This window comes from Cynocephalus volans, chromosome 5 (assembly GCF_027409185.1).
Source record: "Cynocephalus volans isolate mCynVol1 chromosome 5, mCynVol1.pri, whole genome shotgun sequence".
NCBI lineage: Eukaryota > Metazoa > Chordata > Mammalia > Dermoptera > Cynocephalidae > Cynocephalus > Cynocephalus volans.
This window is the reverse complement of record NC_084464.1, coordinates 55347346-55373568: the sequence shown is the minus strand read 5'-3', so window position 1 is coordinate 55373568 and position 26223 is coordinate 55347346. Positions and strand designations below refer to the sequence as shown.

The 26223-nt window shown below is 36.8% G+C and overlaps 1 protein-coding gene across 1 annotated transcript in view; it reads right to left on the bottom strand.

Annotated features, from left to right (window-relative positions):
• Positions 1-26223, bottom strand: part of CDC5L (cell division cycle 5 like) — a 46026-nt gene extending 19803 nt beyond the window's left edge. Inside the window, exons 1-10 of the mRNA XM_063097495.1 lie at positions 26041-26223; positions 23484-23587; positions 21925-22086; positions 21198-21325; positions 19680-19779; positions 14422-14640; positions 12797-12941; positions 11419-11607; positions 2751-2899; positions 822-984 (exon numbers count right to left, since the gene is read on the bottom strand). Of these exons, the coding sequence (XP_062953565.1) occupies positions 822-984; positions 2751-2899; positions 11419-11607; positions 12797-12941; positions 14422-14640; positions 19680-19779; positions 21198-21325; positions 21925-22086; positions 23484-23587; positions 26041-26085 (1404 nt within the window). The 5' untranslated portion in view covers positions 26086-26223. The remainder of the gene's footprint in view (positions 1-821; positions 985-2750; positions 2900-11418; positions 11608-12796; positions 12942-14421; positions 14641-19679; positions 19780-21197; positions 21326-21924; positions 22087-23483; positions 23588-26040) is intronic.

The following is a 26223-nucleotide window of genomic DNA, read 5'->3' as shown; positions in this document are numbered from 1 at the left end:
TAAGACAAAGGACATCTTTATTCAACTTTACATCCTCTCAAATATCCAAATGAATGCTTTGCAAATTAGTTTCTTAATCTGTTTAATTCTTACAGAGACATTCAAAGTTGACATTAGTTAATATCAACTTGGGCATTTAAAAAATTATAAATTAACCAAATCTATACATGAAGTTAGAATTAATTTATAAACAAGACAGGTCAATATCACTGGAAGTCATTTTGTAAAATTTTTACAATGATTTTCTGTGGCATTAGACCCTATATTGAAGTACTAAAAGCAATAACATGGGCAGAAGCAAAAACCGTAACTTTTATAATTAGCTTTCTACATCACCTTGCAAAAATACACAAGGAAAACTTCACTGAAATTAACAACAAATATCAAATTAACTTGGCTTTGAGATCTAGACTGTCTTAAACATATGAAGCAAACAGAGAAATTCCAGGCTGAAAATCTAATTTATGAGGCACTTGAAACTGAAATTTTAATTTACAGAAATAGAAAGAAATTAAAATAAATATTCAAGAAAGGAAAGTATTAATTAGTAAATGATAAAAATTAAAATAATAAGAGATACAAGGAGCATTACTTTCAGTGTCACCAATATTCACAAACATATGAAGAAAGAAAAAGCAGGTTATTGAGCCCAAAGTTCCTCCCTCTCATAAAGTCTTGCAAGTCATTTTCCTTTTCTGGTATCCATAGGTGTATAGATTCTTAAGGTATGCATAATGTGCACTGACAGGAGAAATTTTTAATTTGGCACCCATGAAATATATTTTTAAAATTTTAGAGTATTAAAAAGAATTAACATTTACCATCTGCTTCACATAAGAGGGATCACTGTAGTCTGCCATTCCATCTTCGGGATTAATGTTTAACTTGTCTCGAAGAGGAGTTCTACCAGGGGTGGAGTTAACAACTGGTTTGGGTGTTGTTCCACTCCGGGGAGTCAGTCCTTCAGCTCCATTAGAAGGAGTCCTAGAAAAACAGAAATCCCAATTAATAAAAGTGCCACTTATATTCTGACTGTGATTTTAAATGTTTTTCTAAAAAATTATTTCACAGGGAATACAGAAAATAATAAAGAAAGAAAGATTCTAGAAATTCTGTCTACCTGGTTTTAAATTCTACTAGGTTAAAATAAAAGTTTGGTCTAGCTTGTATAGTATTTACACACAGTACTTTTATTTTATTTACTTCTAATAGTCACTACATTTGATATTTTCTTGCCTTCCTCAACTAAGTCCACCAAACATTATTTCAACCTTTTCTTGATACATTAGGATGGCTAAGAACATGTAATAGGCAGGGAGGTCGGCCACCACACTCAGTGACCCCAGATGACTCTTTTGAGTTCAGTGTCTTCATCTTATCATTTATCTCCTTCCTCCCTATCAAGCTGTTGGCTATTGTGTCCTTATCACTGTCATTACCATTGTTCTGTACACTTTAAGCAGTTCTTCCCTTTACATTTTATTTGTAAACCAAACACCACACTTTTAGAGTAACATCTAAATATGAATAAGTTCTGGGGGAAGGGGGGGTTGGGGGAGAGGGAGGGAGACTGGATAAGGGGCATAAATAGTAAGTATGATTTCTAACAATGAATATGCTATTAAAAATAAATTTTAAAAATAAATAAATTAATAAATACGAGACTTCTCTAGGAATAAAGTCCATAGACTTTGCAGCAACTTGTAACGATTCAAAGCCTTTTTTTCCCCCATTGCTTACTTCCTGCATCTTGGCTGTGTTCCAGACTGGTGGTACCGCCAGGCAGCTATTCCCAATAGTCGTGTTATCATATAAGACATGGTCCCTGCCCCCAAGGAGCTTACAATCTAGTTGGAAGACAAGATATACACAGGTGAGGAGGAATTAGGCTCTCTTACAAACCTTACAAGAAGTGTTAAATGCTATATAAGGATTGGCAGCCAATGCTTCTTGATTCTGCTGTAGTATACAGTTATACAACATAAAGTCTGAGGTGCTTTAAGTAGGAGAATATATCCTAACACTGAAAATTAAAAGTAAAACCCCAATATTTCTAACCCTTAAAAGTCAAATTCCATTTTAATATGACTTGCTTCCATAACATTTTTATCTTAAAGATTCTTCTTAGAAAACAGAAGCTTAAAATAAAAGAATTGTGAACAAAAACTGAACTCTAGTTAATGATATCCAGGTGGAAGTGTTTAGGGATGAGATGGACTGATATCTGCAACTTCCTTTGAAATGCATTAAAAAATAAGATGGGTTGATGGATAGATGACTGTGTGATAAAGCAAATAAAGTAAAACATTAACAACCACAGAAACTAGGTGGTGGGTATATGGATGTTCACTTTACCATTCTTTCAACCTTTCTGAATGCTTGAAATTTTCATAATAAAATGTTGGTGGGAAAGTAAAAGTAATACATACATAAAAAGGATTACAATTTTTATAAAATTCACCAAGTGATCATTAACAATGGATTGATATACTCTTAAAAATCAACTATAAAGCATGCAGAAACAAGGTGATAGCATTTGAAACATTAAAAAAAGAAGGAAGCTCCATACTATTTAACCATTTCCTGGATACTACTATTTATTACTACAATAATATAATAATAAAAAAGTAAGAAGAAATCAAAAAGGCAAACACTTATTTCCATTCTCTTGTCAACATTACTAAAGCAAAATGCTGTCCAAATCCTTTGATTCATTTTCCTAAAATATAAAACCTGTTTATTTACAGTACCTGAATGGGGTAGAAAGAACTGTGTTTGGAGTCTGTACAACCTGCCGCTGTGGAGTCACACCTGAGAAGTCACTCTCATGCAATGGGGTATTTAGTCCACCTTTTAATGGGGTGTCCACATTGGTCAAGGCCATGAGGTTCTGGGCTTCCTGATTAAAGAGAAGGCAAAGAAGCATGTTTAACAGTTTAGACAGGCTAGTAGAATTATCTATTCTAGCTCTACTATATAAATTTTGAAGCAGGTAGAATTCTTACACATTTTCTCAATTAAAAACTAAATAGAAAATGAATACAAGGCATGACAGATTTCAATACTTCCATACCTTCCATCAACCTAATACATCACATCAGAAGTTTTAGAATAAAGTTTTATATGTCAAGGTATGCTCTTCTGGCCTCACATATGAAATTACCATTACCCCGAAGCTTCTCCTATTACCTGTGCCTAAACTCTTTCCAATCATAAAGTACTAAGAATTCAAATTTCCCAATGTGAGCTTAGGCCAAATGTCAGAACACCTAGGTTTTTGTCTGTCTTCATCACTAATACTTTATCCAGTCTTCATTAGTCTCTCTGAATCTCAGTTTCTTCTACTGACGTTAAGATACTTCCAAGTAGCCCATCCACTTTGCAAGAAAACCACTCATGACATCCGGTTCCTTTCAGAAGTCTTGCCTATTTCTTTAGGCAGAATTCACTATGCTCTTTTTACTTCCCCCATTATAACTCTGTCCTCATTACTATCTTTGTACCTACAAGTCTCGTAATCCCCAACTCAGACTTTTGGCAGACATTATTTTCCAAAGATGGTCACAGCTTTCACTCTCAGGCCACATGTTCTTCTCACAATCCAACCTGGATACTCCTTCCACCAAGAAGTAGGGGTCTATGTCCCCTCCCCTCAAATCTAAGAGGGCTTGTGATTCACCTGTAACCAAGAGAATGCAGCAAAAGTGACAGCGCTTAAGTTCCAAGGCTAATTTAGAAAAAATTATGCAGCTTCCCACCACACTCACTACAATACTCACACTAGAGCCCTGAGATATCATGTGAGAAGTTCAACTGTTCTGAGGCCACCAAGCTGTTTGTGGAGAGACCACAAGCAGTTTCACTCCACAATCCCAGCTAAGGACCCTGCCAACAGCCAGCATCAACCACCAGACATGGAAAGATGACACCTCCAGGTGATTCTAGCCCTCATCTGTCAAATCATCCCCAAATGCTGTCTTCCTAGCTGAGGCCCCAGACATCATGAAACAGAGACAAGCCTCTCCTTTTACGCCCTGTCCAAATTTCTGACCCACAGAAATCATAAGCACAGTTAAATGCATTAAGCCACTGAGTTTTAAGGCAACATGAAAACAATCAGAGCAAATTTATTCCATTATTCTGTATATCTTTATTCATAAGAAAGAATCTAGAATTTCACATTAGCAAAATTCTGTGTGTGTTCTTTTTGCTATTCCAAATACAAAGGATTTCCTGGAAAGAAATGTATGTGGGCTTAGAACATCTGCAAATGGCAAAGCATATACTCCCAAAAGGGTAGATGTAATATGACAAATCATATGTGCCAATATCACAAGTAGGCAAAGGTATAAAATACATTATAATTAAAGACCCCCCCAAAATGATCTGGCCAAAGTATGGAGGGTTTTGTCCCAGTACGAGAGGACCCATGAAAATGCTGGTGCATCTGAGAGCTGTCTCCTATATGGTGAATTATTCTCATCAGCTTGGTTACACTGGGATGTTTCCCAGAATCCCCTTCCCCAAATAGTATGGGTTAGACACTTCAACAATGGTGAAAGAAAGGTAGAAGTAGAAGCAGAGGTGAGGCAGCAAACACTACACTCTGAAGGTTGCCATTTGTTAGAGGTGATGAGACACGCAGAAGAGCTGGCAAGTTTCAGTGTGTCTTTGCACTTTCCTACGCCATGTCCAGTTCTCCTCCTTTACAGCCAGCCCTGGGGACCAATAGCAACCCAGTGCCCGTCACCAGACTTCTAGTTGTAGAGTCACAGAAACAGTAGCCACAAAGAGCCAACAACCTCCACAGACTTCTATACCAGCTCGCTTCATGGAAAGCTTCCAGATTACCCTAAGCTCTGTCTCATCCACACCAAGGCTACTTAATGACCTTTCTCTGATCCTTTAAACTTTCCTTTTCATACCTCTACCTTCCTAGCTTTCCCCCCAGTTGTTCATAGATCTGATTCCTAAAACAAAATCATTACTCTATGATATTTAACTGATGCACCCTAGGACGAGATCAGAGGTGGCCAAGAGACAAAGGCAAAACTCCTCACATCCCTAGCTACACACAACAGCAGCCAAAGGTATCACCTGCATCACACATAGAAAAGAGGCATCCAACCAATAAAAGCTCACAAAGTGAAGACCAATTTATTTTGCGTAAAAATAATACATAGTTTTAACTAGATTAAATTCTCAAGTTCTGTCAGTTCCTCTTAGAGGTTCCAAATGGCTTCAACCAGCTGTGATCATTTTCTAATACCTTACTGTGGCAGAGCCTATTATTTGTCACCAAAATCCCATTCTCTTCTTCCATAATAACTGAAGCCTCAATTTTTAGCCAGGCATTTGGCTGCCCAGAATCAAAACGATATGTCTCCATAGCTAGGTGAGGCTATGTGTCTAAGTTCTGGCCAGAAGAACAGAGCAGAATTGTGTGCAAGTGACGTGATCTTAAAAAGGGAGAGGGTGTGCCCTTCCCCTTCCTCCTTTCTGCCGGCTAGATGCAAACAGGTTGGCTGGCCCTGTAGCCACTGCACCTACCACAAAGAGACACTGAGAAGGGAAGCCAGGCATGGAAGACAACAAAACAGAAGGCAGCTAGGTCCCTGACATCAAGGAGCATCACACCAGCCCCAGTTTGATTTATCTCTCCACATTTAGAATGTGAAATAGAAATAAACCTCTACTCTATTTACGCCACTGTTAGGGTTTTCCTGTTACATCTAGAATTAATTCCAACAAATATACTTACTTTACAGATAACTTCCTCATATCTTTTAGGTGAGGAATCGAAAGTTAAAAGCCCCAAACTTACGCATACAGCCTAACCTGTAAACCTGTTTTGTGTTTTGTTCAGAATAACTGCCACTCTCTCAATTAACATTCTCTCATTACCTCAATACTCTTTAACAATCAGTTTTCAAAGCCCATATTAAAAACAAAAAGGACACTACGAAGCTATAAAAATCAAGACAGTACGTTATTGGCATAGGATAGATATATAGATCAATGGAATAGAACTGAGAGTCCACAATAAACCCTTACATTCATTGTCAATTGATTTTTTTAAAGGATACCAAGACTGCACAATGGGGAAAGAACAGTCTTTTCAACAAATGGTGCTGTGAGAACTGGATATCCACATGCAAATGAATGAGGATGGGACCTTACCACACACCACATACAAAAATTAATTCAAAACGCGTCTCAGACCTAAGTGTAAGAGCTAAAATTATAAAACTTTTAGGAAAAAACACAGATGTAAATCTTCATGACCTTGGATGGATGTAAATCTTCATGACCTTAGACAAGGCTGAATGCTTAAGCAACAAAAGAAAAAAATAGATACACTATATTTCATGAAAATTGAAACCTTTTGTGCTACAAATTAGAACAAAAAGAAAGTGAAAAGGCAACCCACAAAATGGGAGAAAATACCTGCAAATTATATATATATCAGACAAGGAACTTACAACCAGAATATATTTTTAAAAACTCTTACAACTCAGTAATAAAAAGATAACCCAATTTAAAAATGAGTAAAGGATATGAATAGCCATTTCTTCAAAAAAGATATATGAAAAGATGCTCAATATCATGAGCAACCAGGGAAATGCAAATCAAAAACACAACACACCACTTCACTCTCAGAATATGTTTACCTATAGAATGGCTAAAACCAAAAAGACAGATAACACCAAGTGTTGGAGACAATGTAAAGAAACTGGAACCCTCAAACATTCCTGATAGAAAAGTAAAATGATACAGCTGCTTTGGAAAAGAGTCTGGCAATTCCTCAAAGATTTAAACACAGAGTTCCCATAGGACTCCCCAATTCTACTCATAGGTATATACCCACGAAAAATGAAAACATGTCCACACAAACTTCTGTTCAATGCAATATCGTTCATAACAGTCAAAAAAGGCAGACAACAACCCAAGTGTCCATAAGGTGATGAATGGATAAACAAAATGTGGTATATTTCATACAATGGAGTATTATTCTGCAATAAAAAGGAATGGAGTACTGATACATGCTACAACATAGGTAAACCTTGAAAACATTATGCTAGGTGAAAGAAGCCAGTCACAGAAGATCAAATAGTGAATGATTCCATTTATATAAAATGTGTAGAACAGGGGACTCTAAGGACAGAAAGTAGATTAATGGTTGCCTAGGGCTTGGCAGGTTTGAGGGGAAAGGGGAGTGAGTGACTGCTAATGGGTAGGGAGTTTCTTTCTGGGGTGATGAAAATATTCTAAAATGATTGTGGTGATGGTTGCTCAACTCTATGAATATATTAAAATGAGTGAATTGTATGTTATAGGAATTAGAACAATAAAACTGTTTTAAAAACAACACAAAAGAATTTCCCTTAAATGCTCATTATATTACCCTATTTTGTAATTTTTTCCCAAAATAAAAACAGCTTTTTTTTTTTTTTTTTTTTTTTTTAATTTTCAAGTGCTAACAATCATACTTGCAAACTTTTTCAAATAGCACTATTGGAAAAGGGGCAGGGAGACATTCCTGTCAGAGAAGAGGAGACAGAGAAGCTGAGGTGTGAACAAAGTGACAGGACCAAGAAAGCAGCATGCTCTGCTAGGCTTGGTGTTGTAATAAAAGGGCTGGAGAAGTGCTTCATATGTGGAAGCAATGCTGAGCCACATCAGTCCTGCCAGAGCATCTATCAGAAGCATCTACTCACTCCAGGGCCACCTAGAGTCATTACTGTCCACTATTATTAATAGGCTATTCAGTTTAAGTGTCTGTATTCTGGGCTATTTGGGCCCATGTTTCTTCTGTGGGTAGGTTAGCTTTTCTCTTTCCCAATCTGCCTGAACAGGCTTATCTAACACTTAACCTGGCCTTGAACATCTTGGAACACATTCCTTACTTATGCTCAGGGTCCAACAGAATAAATGCAACATCACAAGACTGTCTTTTTAAAGCTTTTGATATGCTAGAAATTCTACTTATTTACTTGTGAAATCCTGTATCCAGACCTCCTCAAAACCTTGAGTTGGCTGGCAAAATAACAAGTGTACAATAATTTAGTAGACTTTCATGAAACAAATACAAAATAAGAAAAAAGGGGAGAGCGATAAGAAAAAACAAAATCTGTAGTACTGTTAGTAACACACACACACACACACACACACACACACACACACACATAAAAGGGGAGTTACAAAAGACAGAGAGGCTTTATTCTCTGAAGAGAGTACAACAAAGGATTTTCTAAGCTAGAGGATACCACGAAGAGTTGAGAGCAAAATTATCATTTTGAAAAAAGGTAAATGAAGTGAAAGTTTATATTTCAAATTGGAGATATCCAGCCTTTTTCCCCAACTATGCTCTCAGAAGGCTGGCCAGCTTTATACACTCTAGGCAGCAGATTGAAAGTTACTTCTCTGAGGAATCTGACTAACCTAAGAGAAAAGACCTAGAAATACTGAGATCAAGAATTCCCCAATGAAACACTCCAGCCAGATCAGCCTCCAGGGAAGCCAGGAGTCAAGGAGTCACACCCACACCCAGTCAGATTGTAATTACCCCCTGCCCCCCACTAAATGCAGGCAAAAAGCCAAAAATCACCAGACATTTGGGGAAACATCCAACATGAAAGACAGACAACAAACAAAACAAAAAACTTAAGAGACTATGTAAGGAAAAGAAAATTTGTAAAAACAAAACAAAACAAAACCATCATTAATAGCCTCAGAGAAATAAGAGAAGATATTCACAAAAGAATGAGACATTAAAAAAAAAACTGAACACATTTAAAAAAGAGCTCTTAGATACCAAATATATGATAGTAGAAATTTAAAAACTGAATAAAGATAAAACTGAGAAAATCTCCTACAAATAAAAAAAAAAATCAATAAAATAGAAAACTGGAGAGAAATGAATAAGAAAATTGGAGGTTTATAAAGAGGTCAATGAAAAGGGAAGACATTTTTCTTTAAATTCAAAATAATATTCCAGAATTAAGGGCCATGAGTCTCCAGAATGAAAAGATCCACCGAGTACCTAGCACAGTGGTTGAAAAAGACACACACCAAGAAACATTCATGTGAAAAAGAGAAGATCATGTAAACTTCTAGAGAAAGGAAAAATCAGGCTTCCTGGTTAAAAATCTGAATGGAACAAGTGGTCTCAACCACAACAGAGGAAATTGTAACACCTTGGAGCACCACCTTCAAAACTGTGAAAAAAACAATTTCAATCTGGGATTCTACTACAGAAATGCCCTAGGATCTATGAGTTCAGGACTCAGTTATACTATCAATCAAATAAGAGAGTAATTAGTAATTTACAGATATGCGAGGTCTTAAAAATTCTACTTCTGGAATCAACCTAAAGTCCATCAGTGGAGGAATGGATAAAGCAAATGTTGTATACATACACAATGGAATACAATTCAGCCTTAAAAAAGGAAACCCTGTAATTTGTGACAACATAGATGAACCTGGAGGACATTATGTTAAGTGAAATAAGCCATGCACAGAAAGATAAATACAACATGATCTCACTTACATGTGGGATTTTAAAAAGTAGAACTTATAGAAACAGTAAAATGATGGTTACCAAGGGCAGTGGGGTGGGGAAACTGGGGAAATGTTTGCCAAAGGACACAACATTTCCATTCAACAGTAGCAGTAACTTGAAGAAATCTATTGTACATAATGGTGACTAGAGATAATCGCAAAGGGAATAGATTTTAAGTGTTCGCACCACAAAAAAATAAGTATGAGGTAATGTATGTTAGTTTGATTTAGCCATTCCACAATGCATACATATATGAAAACATCATGCTGTATACGATAAATATATATAATTTTTACTTGTCAAATAAAAATATTAATTAAATTTTTAAAAATTTTACCCCCCGAATCAATACAGAGCCATGAAAACTAATAACATTTTATAATATTGAATATACTAATTATGCTAAGTTTGGCATCACATATTGCACACAGGTATTGTTATGCAACTCTGCACAACCCACAGACATGTATATGTCTCAATAAAAAAAAAAAGAAAAAAATTTTTAAATAAAAAAATTAAAAATTCTACCTCCCATGAACCCTTTCTCAGAAAGCTACTGAAGGATATGCTCCATTAACAAGGGAGTAAACCAAGAGAGCCAAAGACATGGGAGCCAGGAAAGAGGGGATCCAAGGGACTTTCTAGGGTGACAGTGAAGGGGAATCAAAACAACAATCTGTAAACAAGATCTAAGGGTAACCAGTCCAGACTACAGCATTCAGAAGTTCTGGGAAAGACTTCCTCAAAAGATGAGAATATCTGAAGTCTGACCAGATTATAGGAAATTGACACAGCCAGTGTCTAGCATAGAGTTGAATTAGTGCTAGTAATCAAAAAAGATAGCAACTTAATAAGTATTACCTCCAAGAAAAATACTGTAAAGTACAGTAATATGCTGTGTATAATACATACAAACATTATGTATTTGTATAATTTAAGGTACTTCATGGCTCCACAAAGAATAAGGTTTACAATAGTCATAAGGTAAACCATGAATACAAAGCTAACCAAAATTATGATATAACTATAACAGAAGATAGGGGAATAGAAAAAGTGTGTATGCATGATAGAGACAGAGGGTGCGAGAGAACCAAATGTTTAAATCCTAGCTATGTGAAAAAACAACAGATAATGCCTAAAATTGAAAACAATCAAAAGTAACAAGCACCTTAGCAATAAGAGAGTAAAAATACAAAGAGCTGTAATTTGTGCCTCTCTGGAGTAAGCACTGGAAGAAGGGCACAATGTTTATCTTACTAAGCCTTACATAATTATTTCACTATTGAATCAAGGTCTTAAAACTGTATTTGTGACAATTAGAGAAGAGGAAATGAGATGTAAGGTTGCTGAAAGACTCAACAGTGTTTTCTAGACTTGGGTATTCTCTAGCATGCAGACACCCTGGGGACACACAGAGCTGTGGATATCCCATGTGGTAGGGAGAGGGAGAAAAGTAGTACTGCTGGCATCCTATGCCAAGCAAGCTAAGTACAGAAATGCAAAGAAGTTTTAAAAATTCCTAACTACACACATCTGATTTCTTTCTAGGATTGCTAAGCAATGTGATACTTTAAAAGGGTGTGCTTTACGGACAGATACAAAAGATTAATAAAGGTAGAAGGGCTGGCTTCAAAAAGCCCTGAATTAATACATGTAGAAATGAAACCACCTAATTACTGAATCTGCTCATTTAGCTTTTCTACTACAGAAATGCCCTAGGATCTATGAGTTCAGGACTCAGTTTCAAACTGTTTATCCTAAAAGACACACAACCAAACCACTCAGTGTTCTCCTTCATGATACTTCCAAGGACAATAAACAAAGTGAAAGGCTCACTCTACGATGTAATACCTTACCTGCAGAATTCTGTCCTGGGAAGCTGGTGTTCGTGGTGTTCTAAGAGCAATGCTATTGTTGGTGACATTGTACTCAGACAAAAGAGTACTAGAAGCAGAGTTTGTTATGCCAGATTCCTCAGCAGTTTGACGTGCAATTTCACTTGCTTGGCCTACTTTTACAACTTCCTGGAGTTCTGCATCTGAAATCTAAAAGGACACAATTACCACAGTAAGCAATTTTTTTAACTGAGAACCAACATAGCTTAAAATTTCCATATTCCAAAAAGATGAACTGCTGAAGCTGTGTGATGAGTACACGGGGGTTCATTGTACTACTGTCCTTACTTTTTGTGTCTTTGAAAATTTCCATAATAAAGTTTTAAAATGCCTTCCCTATATAATGTGAGAAAAAAATTCATATACGAGTATGTTATAGAATCAAGCTACAAAGTCTGTATTTCTTTAGTGAAATTCTTTCAAACCAACATACCAAGAACATAAAATAATACTGTTTATACAAAACTATTTATCAATATGGGGGAAAAAACAACTGAAAACTAAGTAAACTATCACACAGAGAGAATCCACTGAACCACAAGATCCCGAAGAAATTCTAAAGGTGTTATTTTAGTAATTTTACCAAAACAAATATCCTAAGGAGTAATAACAGAAATTACAGGCAAATTTCAATTTAATAAATATCACTACAAGGAACAGCAACACATGACAAAATGAGTTTATGTTTATGCCCAAGAATCTTGTATTGATACAGCCAATGCTCTCATTTAGGCAAAGAGGCTCTTCCAGTCTCTTAAGTCCTTTCCTCTGCTCCACTAAACTTACGCATTTCTACAGAGCTGTACTACTGAAAACAAAACCAGAGATTACTCAAAGTTCCCAAGTTTCTGACCAACTATAATTAAGTCAAAGGAATAGAGCCCATAAAAGCTAAATGAGGGAATGTTTGTATCTCTCTTCTCCATAATTCCCCCACTGATTTTTCACGCTATTGTCTCAAAAAGAGAAGCACGGCACAGTAAAACCTTCCCCAAAAGAAAGCAGCTAAAAGTCCACAAAGCAAACCATACCTTTATACTGAGCAGCTACAAAAAAGAGGTCTGGAGCCCTAACCAACCTCTTGACAAATTGCTAAGAGCTGACAATTACTTACTAAACCATCATACGAGCCGTTTAAGACTTAATTTACACAGAGAAGCTGCTGCTTATTTATCACACTATATCACAATGACATACTTTTATGCGTGGCTGACCCATTAGACTGAATTTCTTAAAGGCACGCAGCACAAACCTGGTACACAGGCCCTCAAACATTTGCCAAATAAATGATATAAGCATGTAAATTTGCACAATGAAAAAATTGCTATTATCAGATTACCTGAGGGGCAGGAAGAACTAGTTTGCTTCTCTTTTTAGTAAATTCAGAAACACCACTAGTTTGAAGAATAGCTGATGGTAAATCAGATTCTTTTTTCCTTTTCAAATGCTGTTTGTCTTTTTTTCTATCTCTTCCTTCTTTTTCACTGTCATGGTAAAGAGATTTTTAAGTTACATATAGGCAGTAACACTGAAAGCCATATAAATACTCATACCCTTTGAACGAACAATCCTATTTCTAAGAAAATAATTTTTTTAAAAAAAGATATACATTAAGTTGTTCCCCACACCATTACTTACCTTCCATATTCAAGAAGAATGCAAACTTATAATAGTAATGGAATTATTAAGAAAATAAGGCACACTAAGTAATTCAAGGACTAAATATTAAAATATATAACTGTAAAGATTGTGATAAGCAAAACATTACATGTCAAAAGAAAAATAAAACTATTCCTATATTATGATTATATTTAATAAAAATGTGTGTACTCACTGGAAAAGGATGAAGATGAGTATGAAAAAGGGTAACAAATATATAGAAAAGATGAAATTAAAATATATTGTGAATTTTAAAGTTCCTTTTAAAACTGTTATTAAACTGTCACAATTTTTAAAATTTACAAATTTTTTAAATAGGATAATTTTAGTACTGACAAAGGACACCCAAAGGGTGATGAGGAAGCCTAAAGCCAGGCTCAAGGAGTACCTCCTCCCCTTCTGTGTGTCTTCCTTTCCCCTCATCTAGTTTATTCCTTCCAAATGATTAGTTTTCCTCTTCAATCTCTTTGCTTGTAGAGCCTACCCAATTTACGCAAGGTCCTAATTTGAGAAATAAATACAATGTAGTATGTCTAAGAAAATCCTGTTTTACAAATAGTTGATGCCTGTTTAGTAAAAATTCATATCAACAGAAATGGAAGGTCAACATAGAGCAGAAAATTTTAACAAATGGCTGGCCTGTTATCTCCTGGTTAGAGTACAGTGTTACAACACCAAGATCAAGGTTTCTGATCCCCATACTGGCCAGACACAAACACACACACACACACACACACACACACTCAGAAATGCCAAGAAAACTAAAAAATCCCTGACAATCATAAAATATTCTCCTTATAATATTCAGATATAAGATTTAAAGAAACTAAAAATCTCTAGGCAAAATCCTCTGAACTCTAGAACATTTTGTAAATATACCTACCTATCCTTATCAAGTGAAAAGATTAAGAAAGCATCTGTAATATTTTTCTTTTAATTTCATTTTAATAAAAACAAGGTAAAATTTTTCATTAGAAAAAAAAAAGAACCAGACAACATTTTGACAGATCCCTTCAGGCCAGTAGTAAAACAATTAACCTGTTCACAAACACACATAAATATCAAGATGTGACTCGGTGAGTAAACAGTCCACTAAGAGCCAAGCAGTATTCAAGAGCTACAAACAACACTCTGTCCTAAAAATATGGCAGCCAGGGTTGCTGGTGAACTCATTAAATAATTAAAAGCATGTGTAGGCCACATAGTGCTAAATAGTAAAAACTGGGCTCTGACAAAGACAATACTTGGCCTTTCATAAAATTCCTACTATACCTTTCCATTTCCAAAATCAGAAAGGCAACTTACGATCTTAGCTCCCCATCAAGATCCTGTTGTCTTAATTTTCTGAAATCTGCATCAAGAGCCTGGTAGTTCTCCTCAGAAGTATCATAAAAACCAAGAGCAGGCTTTTTTTCAAATGGAATTTCAGCATTATAATCAACTCCTCTCTTCCTTTTTCTTTTCTTCTGAATTTCTATGCCAGCTGCTCGAAGTTCTCTTCTTTTTTGGAGAGCAGCAAGACGTCTGACGAAAGAGAATGCAAAGTCACCTTGAAAATCACATACCATGGCACAGCGATGGATTATCCATTAGAATTAAGAAAATTATCTGGTTATTTGGGGAAGAAACATTTATTTAAATCTTCATCTCACACCATTCACCAAAATAAATTCCAGTTTTGATTTAAAGGTATACACATACATAAACACACACAGTAAAGCAAAAAGAAAAGAAAGAACTATAAGTAAATATGTATCTATCTCTGAATGGAAATGTACTTACTAAATATAATTAAACAAATGGCAAAGGAAAAGATCAACAGCTTTGAGATTTAAATTTTATAACTATGTAGCACTATAAAAAATCATAAAATGAAATTAAAGGCAAATAATAGAAAAAGTATTTGTAATTAATATAAGGAATGATTAAATAAAGAGTCTATGCAAAGTTTTTTTAAAAAGCATCGGGGGGGGAGCAAAAGGAAATTAAAATTTGCAAATGGCTAAAATTACAAAAGTTTTACTTTAATAATTAAAGAACCACAAATTAAATTAATAAGTACCATTTGTGCATATCTAATTAATACCATTCAGTTTTTTGTTTTAATGGCAAGAGTGCAAAAAGTGGGCAGTCTTCCACATTGGTAATGAGAAAGTAAACTGGTATAGCTTTTCCCAAAGAGAATTTAGAAACGTACATATTAAAAGACAAAAGTTTTTCATATTTTTAAGCCAGCAATTATGCTCTTCAGCCTTTAGCCTGAGGAAATAATTAAGAACATGAGCAACTATAAGATTGTTCACCAGGCACCATTCATAATATGGATAAGTAGACACAATCTAAACGTCCACCCAAAAGAAATTAAATAAAGTTATAGCATAGCTATAGATACAATATTATACAGCCATTTATATATAACCTTTAAAAAGGCTGTAAATCTACTCTGACATGGAAAAAGGCCTAAGACGTATTGCTGTGTAAAAAATGTTATAGAATTTACATGTTGCAGAGCAACATGTAAAAATTATATGCATATCTATCAGTGAGTATATGCATGGTTAGATATGAAGGATGCCCATAAAATATTAACAGTGATAATCACTGGAGAGTGGAATTTCATTTCATTTTTACTTTTTTCTTTGTAGATTCCTATGATTCTATAATTTTATTGATTTCATGATGAGAAAAGTTCTTCATAATATTAAGGGGGAGGAGTGAAACAAGATACCAAACAGTAAATATATAAGCAACTTCCAGCATGACAGCATGAGGAACTCCATAAACCTAGTCCCCCGAGAAACTGATGAAAATTATATATTTTTTTTAAATAACCAACTAAAGACTCTAAAAAGGATCCTAAGGGGATATAGCAAATATATGAATATTAATTCAAGAAAATCTACTTAAACTCAATAAGAAAAGCAAGAGTGTAGTATCTGAATCAAGACCCACTCCTTTTCTCCCCCTACCTTAGGGAGAAGGAAACTCTTTCCACACAAGTGCAGCCAAGAACACAGGACTCCCTCTCCCTGCCAGCTCCAATTGCTGAGCTTTCATCCCAGGAGGGGCAGGACACCAACATTTCTCACCCAGCTACCAGATACCTGTTGCAGAAGCTAAACTCCAGCAAGAGTGGCTGAGAAGTGGGGCCCCCTTCTTCCATCCAAACAGAAGTTCTACCTTGGGCACAGTACTGCTGAGAATACAGCAACCCTAATAGCCCTTGCCCCAGCTTGTAGAACGAGGGTTCTACACTGGGAGAGGCAAGCCAAGGAGACCTAGAGCTGCTGCCCACCCCCTACTCCTTAATTATTTCACAGGGGTGTCACTGAGAGACAAGCAATGTCAGAGCCCTGGGGAAGGAGGAGGACATGGTACAAAGAGCTCCAAATCTGTCCCCAACTGAATTAATTTGCAACAGAGTGTAAAGTTCAAGCCTAAGGATACTCTCAAGAACAGTGAAGTTGTGGTAAAAGGCAAGTGGAAAGAAGCTTGATAGGTTCACTGGATATAAAGGCAAAACTGTAGTCCCACTAGGTGGCCAGAGGGGAAAAGGTAGGAGTAACAAATCTCAGGAACTATCCCTTCAAAGGAGTCAAATTTAATTGTATCTGTTTGTAGAGCAATTTACGCCCCAGGAAACAACTGAAAACAATGTAGCAAACAGTTGGCTTAATGGAGCTTAACAGCTGGGTGTAGTCAGGGAAAGAGATGTCAAAAAGCGCCCTGCCCAAGCCATGCCATCCCAGATGACTGCCGACTTACCTAAGACTTCATTTCGTTGTAGAGAGCAATCTCAGAGGCTTCACATTTCTTGGGGGTTAGGGGGAGGAAAGGGGAGCACAGGCTTCACTAAAATAATCAAGCCAGTCACCAAATAAGTAAATAAGCAAATAACAATAAATGGGGGTTGGAGGTGGAGTACCCAAGATTGCTACAATATATCATCTAAACTGTCCAGTTTCCAACAAAAAAATAAGACATGCAAAGGAACTGGAAAGAATGACCCATACACTGGGGAAAAAAGCAGGTAACAAAAACTGCCTGTGAGAGCAACCAGATATCAAAGACTTCGAAGTAGCCATTATAAATATGTTCAAAGAACAAAAGGAAACCACGATTAAAAATGTAAAGTATGATGACAGTGTTGCATCAAGTAGAGAATAAAGAACCAAATAGAAATTCTGCAGTTGAAAAGCACAAAGCTGAAATGAAAACTTCACCACAGGGGCTCAACAGTACATCTGAACTGGCAGAGAAAGAATTAGCAAACTTGAAGACAGATGAATAACAATTATTGCAATCTAAAGAACAGAAAAAGAATGAAGAAATACAAACAGAGCCTCAGAGAAATATGGGGCACCTTTAGTGCACCAACATATGAACAATAGGATTACCAAAAGGAAAGAGGAGAAAGGAGCAGAATAAAATATTCAAAGATATAATAGCTGAAAATTTCCCAAATGTACTGAAAAACATCAACCTACACATCTAAGAAGCTCAACAAACTTCAAATAAGATAAAAAAAAATCCACAAACATAAACATCATATTAAAAATGCTGAAAGCCAAAGACAAGGAGAGAATTTTAAAAGCAGTAAGACAAAAATTATTCAATATTTAAAAGGGAACCCCAATCAGATTAACAGCTGACTTCTCATGAAAACAGTATGTCCAGTATAATCCAATTTTATATAAATGTTAGTGTATGTCTATACTGAGAGAGAGAAACATTTGAAAGGATATATTTCAAACCGTTAAAGTAATTTCATTCTTTAAATAATAAAAATAAAGACTACAAATCACATTAGAAAACCTTTATAACATAATACTAAGTGAATATAACCAAGCCACACAGCATTATATCAACCATATCCCAAAGTGAAAATATTAAAAATAGTGGAAGAAAAGTGTATTACTGTTATAACCAAAAAGAATGCTTTAAGTTCTAAGATCTGTAATTTAAAATAAATAGCCCTGCACAGCACTTTGCATACAGGCTAATCTAGACTGTTAGAAAACGTACGTACAAAATAACTTATAAAGATGTGTGGATTCTACAAGAAAATCTACAAGAAACCGTAGGGTAAATTAAAATCTGCAAAAATTTATTTAAAGCAATCAGCCAAATCAAGATTCTCACATATAAATCTGCTGTATCACTGGCCCAATCCACATGGTTAAAAAGCTCTAAAAATCTCGTCCCCAACCAACCATGAACAAAAATGGAAAAGTGATTTTTTTTTTTAAACCTTACTCACATTACTTAACCCTAAACAGTCTACAGAATACAAAGATGATTGAGACTGAGTAGAAAACTTAGTGCAGTCATCCTTCAATATCCTTGGGGGACTGGTTCCAGGAACCCCCATGGATACCAAAATCCATGGATGCTCAAGTCCCTTATGTAAAATTTAGTAATATTTGCATAAAACCTACACACATGCTCCTGTATACTTTAAGTTATCTCTAGAATACTTATAATACCTAACATTTGATTTGCATGGATTCAACATAGTACTCAGAGCGCAACAAATTCAAGTTTTCTTTCCAGAACTTTGTGTAATTTTTCCCTCCAAATATTTTTAATTCACAGTTGGTTGAATCTAGATACAAAACCACAGATTTAGAGGGCCAAATGTAGCCCTTCTTGCTTTGTTTACAATCCCAGGCTAATCATATTCCCATCATAAGTAACTAGTTTAGGCTAGTGATAGGACAGCTATGCCAGCAAACATCTGCAGGCATGAAAGAATCCTCCATCCCAGGACCTGGCACTTCAAAGCCATTACTGGGGAAACCCTCAATACAATGCTAGTTATCAGGTCAAGAAGCACTTCCTAGCCAGCCTGGAGACAACAAAAGGCACTGTGTAGGCTAGGAAGGTTATTCCAATGCCTGAATCCCAAAAGTTAATAAGCTTTATTATTATTTCAGAATTTCCTTTTATATACTTCATCTTGGTTTCTGGGCCATTAGGAATAATATCAATCACAGATTTAACCAAAATGAAAAAAAAGGGGAAAAGTGGAGAAAAAGTCCTTTGGATAAGACAATGCCTAATACATATTCACTCACTGTTTAAATGAAGATTTCTAGTAGAGCCTAAAATCTGGTTCAAGGCTCATTAATTGCCTCTATGTTCAGCAAGTTTCATGTTTCACAGCCAGTGCCTGCTCAACACTAATCAAATGCTAATTAAACTGGCCGTCATGCAAAAGTCACATAAACTTGTATGTCCTCCAGCCACCTAACTTTAAGATGGCTACAACAAATGAAGCTCCCCTATGCTAACAGAACAAACCCAACCAACTAGATAAACTGACTGGGCATTACTTTTACCATGGCTTACAAAATTTTTTAAAATACGTATTTTGTTCTATAACTACTCTGAAATGGTTAGGGAAGAAAAAATAGAAGACTTTTTCAGAGTAATAAAGAAGCTAAGAAATATTAGCAAAATGGAAATGATTATTCACCCAATAGGGTTGATAAATCATGCAGTTTTACGGAGCCGAAGGATGTACGAACTAACTGTTGAACTACGGATGGAGACAAACTTACCTTGCTTCTTCCAATTGTTTCTCTCTTGCTTTCCTCTTGGCCTTCTTTCCCTGGGTATTAGCCAAGCGGGCTCTAGCTTCAGAAAGCATCTCAAGTTCATCTGCAAAAATAAAGAGAAGAAAAACTAAGTTCTTCAACAGAAGCAAGCTATGTCACAGACATACCCTAGAGAAAAAAACATAAAGATAACTCATTATATGATGCAGCATAATGGAAATAGCTTGAGTTTTGAAATCAGAGAAACCTAGGTTAAAAACCATGGCCACCACTTCCTAGCTATGTGACCTTACAAACTTATTTACTCTCCCTGAGCACATTTTCTTATAAAATTGGAATAATACTTCCACTTGACAGGGATTTTGAGAAGAACTAAGTAAAATGAAATGTGTAAAGCATCTACCAAGTATTCATTAGAGGGTGACTATAATTATCATACCTTCATTATCATCAACTAACCAGCACATCACAAATTGTGAAATACTGTAAAAATTATTTAATTATGAGGGAATTGCTAATCTCCGTTAGATGCATTGTTTTCCTCAGGACTATTTCTCTCCTCCAACAATTTTCCATGGCTCTCCAGAATAGAATGATGAACGCCATTACTGATGCCTTAGAACAAACCTTATACAAGGACATCCAATGAAATCACATGGGAACTTTTAAAAAACTCAGATTCCAAGAACACTGCCCTCCCTCTGCCACACTCCCCCGACACACCTGCCAGTTTATTGACTCTATCTCCAGCGAAGGCCCTGGAGGATATATATTTTTTAAAGTTCCCCATGTGACAATGATGCAGCCAGCTCCAGCCTAGCCACAGTATACCTTTGGGAACCACGACCTTCAAACTTTTCCATTTTACATATTACATTTTCCATATTCAACAAATATTTACTGAGGACTTCACAACAATCCTGTGAGGTAAAGTACATATTATTATTCTCCAGCCAGAAATAAAAGGAATCAAAGCTCAGGGAGATTATATGACTTGTCTAAGGTCAAATAGCTAATAAGGAGTACACATGGGTCTAAAATCCAATTCCTCTGACTCTTGATTCAATGCCTCACAGAATCATCATAAGTCTCCAACCCAGCTTTGCAGGGTTGCCTTCTCACACAGATTAAATGACCTGCTTAAAGTCAAAGCAGTAGTTAACAGAAAGACTGAGATTCAATATCCTGACTTGCTGCCTCTCTTTGTGGAATGGGAATGAGAAACAAGATCTTCAAGAGCTCACATCTAGCCTCTGAGAAATCTGCCCAGTAGTATTATACTGCTTAATTTATTAAGTGAATTAAAGAAATGGAAGATATAAGGGCACTATTCAAAATGAGCAACTACTCTGTAATAGAAAAGAGTGGACCCATTTGGAAAGATACTTAGAATAACAAGTGCTGATAGAATTGGGATTCTAAAAAGTCACAGGAGTTCAGAAAGAAACTAAAAGAGTTAAAAAGAGGCCTGAGGAGTTTATGGTTAACAAAGAAATAAACTCCTTACAAGTATACACTCACCCTCATCCATATCAATTGGATCAGGCCGTGCTGGTTTTGTTTCTGGATTTGGATCTATTTCTCCAGGCTTAAGTTTTCGTGGATCATCTGTTGTTTCCTCTTCATTGTCTCTTTGGGCAGCTTTATCCCTAGGAAAGAACCACAGATGAGTTAGTCAGACTATCATACCATTTAGTATTAGAATTATCAGGCTTCCTAATTCTGGCACTCTTTTTTTCCTAAAGCCCAATGGATCCACGTTAACAAAATAAAGCATTTCTACTATCACTTCATCTGAAAGACATGGTATTAAAATTCTCTAATTTCAGTGAGTGTGTCCATGCACTATGAAATAGCATTCAAGCAGCCCCTTAATCACAAATGCAGTACAGCCATACAAATGAAAAAAAACTATTAGTAAAGAATCAATATGTTCCAATGGTTAAATCTAACAGTGTGATTATGGGTGACTTTTATTTGCTCTTTTATTATTTTTTTCCCAGATTTTCTATGATGAGCATGTATGACTTGTATAATTTTTTTAATTATTCTTTTAAAAAGTCTCTAGCAGAAAACATAATTGTGAACAACCATATGAAATCTGGAATATAGAATCCATTATCTTCAGCTCCTTTGGCTTTACTCGCATCTGTAATTAAAAGTTTAGAGACAGGAAACACTAAAAGTTTGTTCAGCCTCATTCAGAACATATACACATGTTTTATACTACTTTTGAAGATTCACATACAAAAGAAATTCATAGTGTTCCAAACACTGGGCTGCTGTTCTTCCAATGATTGGAGCAATGGTCCTCCACTGAGTTGGCATCAACTTAGCCAAGTGCAAGAGTTTTTCCTCTTCTTCTCTGGACCATTCTGTTTTCTTAATGCTTGGATCCAGCCATTCATACCTATTAAAAAGATATGATTTTACACATTAGTCAACTATCATAAATATCGAATATACATATTAGATTTACTGACTTCTACTGTCTGAAAAACACAGGCTCTCACCCTTCAATAACTAAAGCTATTCTTTATATTCTGATTTTTGACAATATTCACTGTGTGTTAAACTTCCCCGAAGCAAGATTCCCCATCTCACCACATTTTACTGTATTTTAATTATGTAAGGTTAGTAAAGCTTAAAAAAGGTACAACTAAAACATGATCATATGCCTTCTTTCTCAGCTCTCATTTGCCCTCATTTATTTTATGCTTTATTAGAGGTTTTTAAATTATTTGGAAATAAAACAATACCACCTCATATTTTTAGTGTTTCTAGTTTTCACAGTTCTTTTTCACACTTCAATTCTCACATCTTGGCTTTCTTTTTTAAGCATTTGACTTACACTCACTACATGCTTTTAAACATCGTATGCTTTCATTTGGTATGTTTTTAAATTTAAGTAAAACTACTATGGCATCCTCTGTCTTTCCTAATGCCCCACCCAACCCACCTTTTCCATCCAGTCTACTCAGCTGGATGAAAGGCTGGCAAACAGGCCATAAGTCTTACCAAACATCAGAGCAGAAGCTTAATGCTACTAAGAGAAACAGAAATCAGAACCACTTCTTCAACCTTAGATCTTCCTCTTTGGAGTCCAATCTCCACATTCTGATCCTTTATCCTATCCAGGTGCCTTGAAAATTAGGTCATTCTTGTACAGTCCAATGTATGTTTTTAGTATCACATGGGTTGAGGCTGGGGCCAAATCGCTCATGCCAAGAACACATGTAAATAGTTTAATGTGTCCACTACCCTGTGATTTAAAAGGTGACACCATAGGTGTAGTGTTGGCTTATGTTATATTTTAGAGTAGCAAATATACAATATTTCCACTCTGCTATAAAGGAACTCAATAATTGTGAGCTTGCCTAGAAAATTAACCATTATTTATCAAAGAAATAAATGTTCTTTGGAAAAGTTCTAAAATATCCAACTTATAAACTTTTTGGAACACAATCCATTTATAAGCTGGGGCCTATCTGTCCCTAAAAGCAGATTTTATGCTTCATAAAGCACTCTCAAACACATTAATTTAGATGGAACCTCATATCTCCATCAGCTGGAGCCAAGTATTATTATCCCTAATTAGGAGAAAAGAGGGGCAGGGTAGAGGGAATAGAAAAATGGCTTGCCTAAGATCACAGAGAAAGCAAGTGACAACTAAGTTGAAAGTCCAAATTCCCACCTCCCACTTCATACTTTTTGTTATATCACAATTCTTACTTTCTTTGATAAGATTCAAAGAGCTGACATTTTCCTCATCATAATTCTGTTTTCCAGTTATTGACTGGTACATACCATCTGGCTTTGCACTGCTTTGCTGATTTTCTATGCAATAGCGAAGCGATCCTAGACCACTGATTTTTCCCATATTTCATTACTGCTGCTTTCAGTATTTCATCCTAAAAAAATTGTCAAAGAAAAAAGGTTCATTCAATCACAAAACTCCAAGGGAGAAAAGACAAAATTTAAATAAACTGATAGAGCTGCTGTACAGAAAGAGACATACATACATACCCTAAGTTTATTTATTTTTATTTTTATTTTTATTTTTTGTCTTTTTCGTGACCAGTACTCAGCCAGTGAGTGCACCGGCCATTCCTATATAGGATCCAAACCCGCGGCGGGAGTGTCGCTGCGCTCCCAGCGCCGCACTCTCCCGAGTGTGCCACAGGCTCGGCGCCTACATACCCTAAGTTTAAAAAAAAGGGAGGGGACACAAAAACCTCATTGACTATGATGATGAACAGCAAGCAAGAATCAACAAAACGCAAGAAATTAAGAAGAAATCCCTTAGAAGGACACGTTACCCTCCCTTACACACACATCGCCCAACAAACTGAGAGTGAAAACAGCCCAATCTGAGAAACCCTACTTTATGATAAAGACAAACAGAAGTATTCTCCGATGTCTGGTTGCCATTCTCCTCAAAAAGGTGTATTTCATTCATTTATACATTCCTTCAAAAAACACTTCCTGAACACCTACCATGAACCAGGTCTTGTGTACTTGGGGAAGAGAATCAAACAGGACACACATCCAGGCCTCAAGAAGCAAGTTGTGACTCTAGTGAATCCATTCTTCAATTCAAACTTCCTGCCTTCATTTTACACATGGCATTTCCTCTCCAGCCCCTTAACCCCAACTCTAACCCAAGAATCTACATCTCAGGTCCAACCTAAGAATTAAATATTTCTCTCCCACCCCACCATTCAGCTTTCCCTCCAGTCTCCAGTACTATTTCACCAGGGCACCCATCACAATATGAAATGCACCAATCCTAGGGCAGCCTGGCAAGCTAAGCCGCAGATACCAGAGATGACAGACCCACAGATGAATACACTTGAGGCATTTCACTTTTACGCTTTTTACCTCACCGGACTTGAACTGCACGCTTCGTACTTGAGCCACCCCACTCTACCCCTCTCCTCCATTATGAGAGATAATTACTAGAGATAATAAAGACTGCAGGGCTTTGACCACTGCATAGGAATCTTCCTGTTATTTGTTTTTGTACATCTGTCTCTCCTTCAGAAGTCATCTTTTCTCCAATTTTAAATTGCCTGGTTCCCTCAGTGCAAGCGGAGGCAATTTTCACTGACTTTATTCGTAACTCTGTTGCAGTACTGCTATACCTACACACACCTTCAACTAAGTATATATAGTAGATAGCCACCCTACTAGATTCATTCCTCAAACATCTGCCAAGCAACCTACTTCATGTTGGTTACTGTCCTAGGTTCCTGGGATACCAATACCTGGTCCTCTTACAGCAGTGTCTGGTGAGAGAAATAGCAACTAGCACTTACTGAGAGACTACTATGTACCCAATTGTTCTAAATGGTCCAAATGTGTTAACCCATTTAATCCTCAGGAGAAGTAGGTATTATTATCCCCATTTAGAATATGGGGATATGGAAACCGAGGCTTTGAGAGGTTAAGAAACTTACCCAGCATCACATAGACGGATGTGATACTTGCAAAAGGACAAAGCAAGCTATGACAAGTGGGAATGCAACTAATTCTCACAGGATGAATGGGCAAACATTCCAAGAATTTCTGAACTAGGTTTGAAGGATGGTCAGAAGGATGCCAAGCAGTTGGAAGATATTCTAAGGAGGCACAAGATGTAAAAGGACAGGGTATGAAAAAATATGATGCTCTGGAAACTGATAAATTCAATGCACCCTGAACACCAAATGCACTACAATATAATTTCTATTTTACTCCCTCTCTTCTGCCCTTTTGCATACTAATGGTTATTTTATACCATCTGGTTTCTATCCAGGCAAAGGCGGAGTGACAAGAAGACAAGAAAGTGATAGATCTTGGAAACTGTGGGGAGGACAGACAGGTTACGCATGGATAGCAGATAAACAGATGGATGCGGGCATAAATGAGCTCCTCGAACCTGACACTCAAGCTGCTTCCCCCCTCTGCAAGAAAGTCAATGAAGAAACAAAGTTGTGACAACAGCAACTTGTTTATTTTTGAGTATCAGAGAGAGGCGCCGTGCCCCGGAAGACCAACTCTGGCTGATGTCCTATCTCCCCCGTCATACTGCGAGTTCCTCCGGGGAGCAGGGGGCGCGTCCTCAATTCAACAAATGTTCACTAAGGGCCTAACAAGTGCCTGACAGTGACCTCGGAGCTGAGTAGCCAGGTGGGTGAGTAACGGTCCCTGTCCTAGAAGCGCTGAGATAACACCGGGCCGGGCACACGGTAAAGGCCCCGAGGGTCCTCCCTCGCGCTGCTCTCCTCCACAGGTCATCCCCTCGCCTCCCCGACCTCCGCGCGCGTGCGCACAAGCTTCCAGAGGGGGCGAGGGCAGAGGACGGCGGGAAAAGGGGACTCACCTCGGTATTCCTCCACACGCCCCCCTTGATCATAATTCGAGGCATCTTGGCGGCAGGGTATCTCGGCAAGCAGCCGAGAGGAGCTTCAGAGAACTAGTAACGGCGCTTCCGTCACGGGACCCAAGGCCGCCACTTCCTCCAAGCGCGACCTTCTGCTTTGAAAAGATCTGCGCAGGCGCAAGG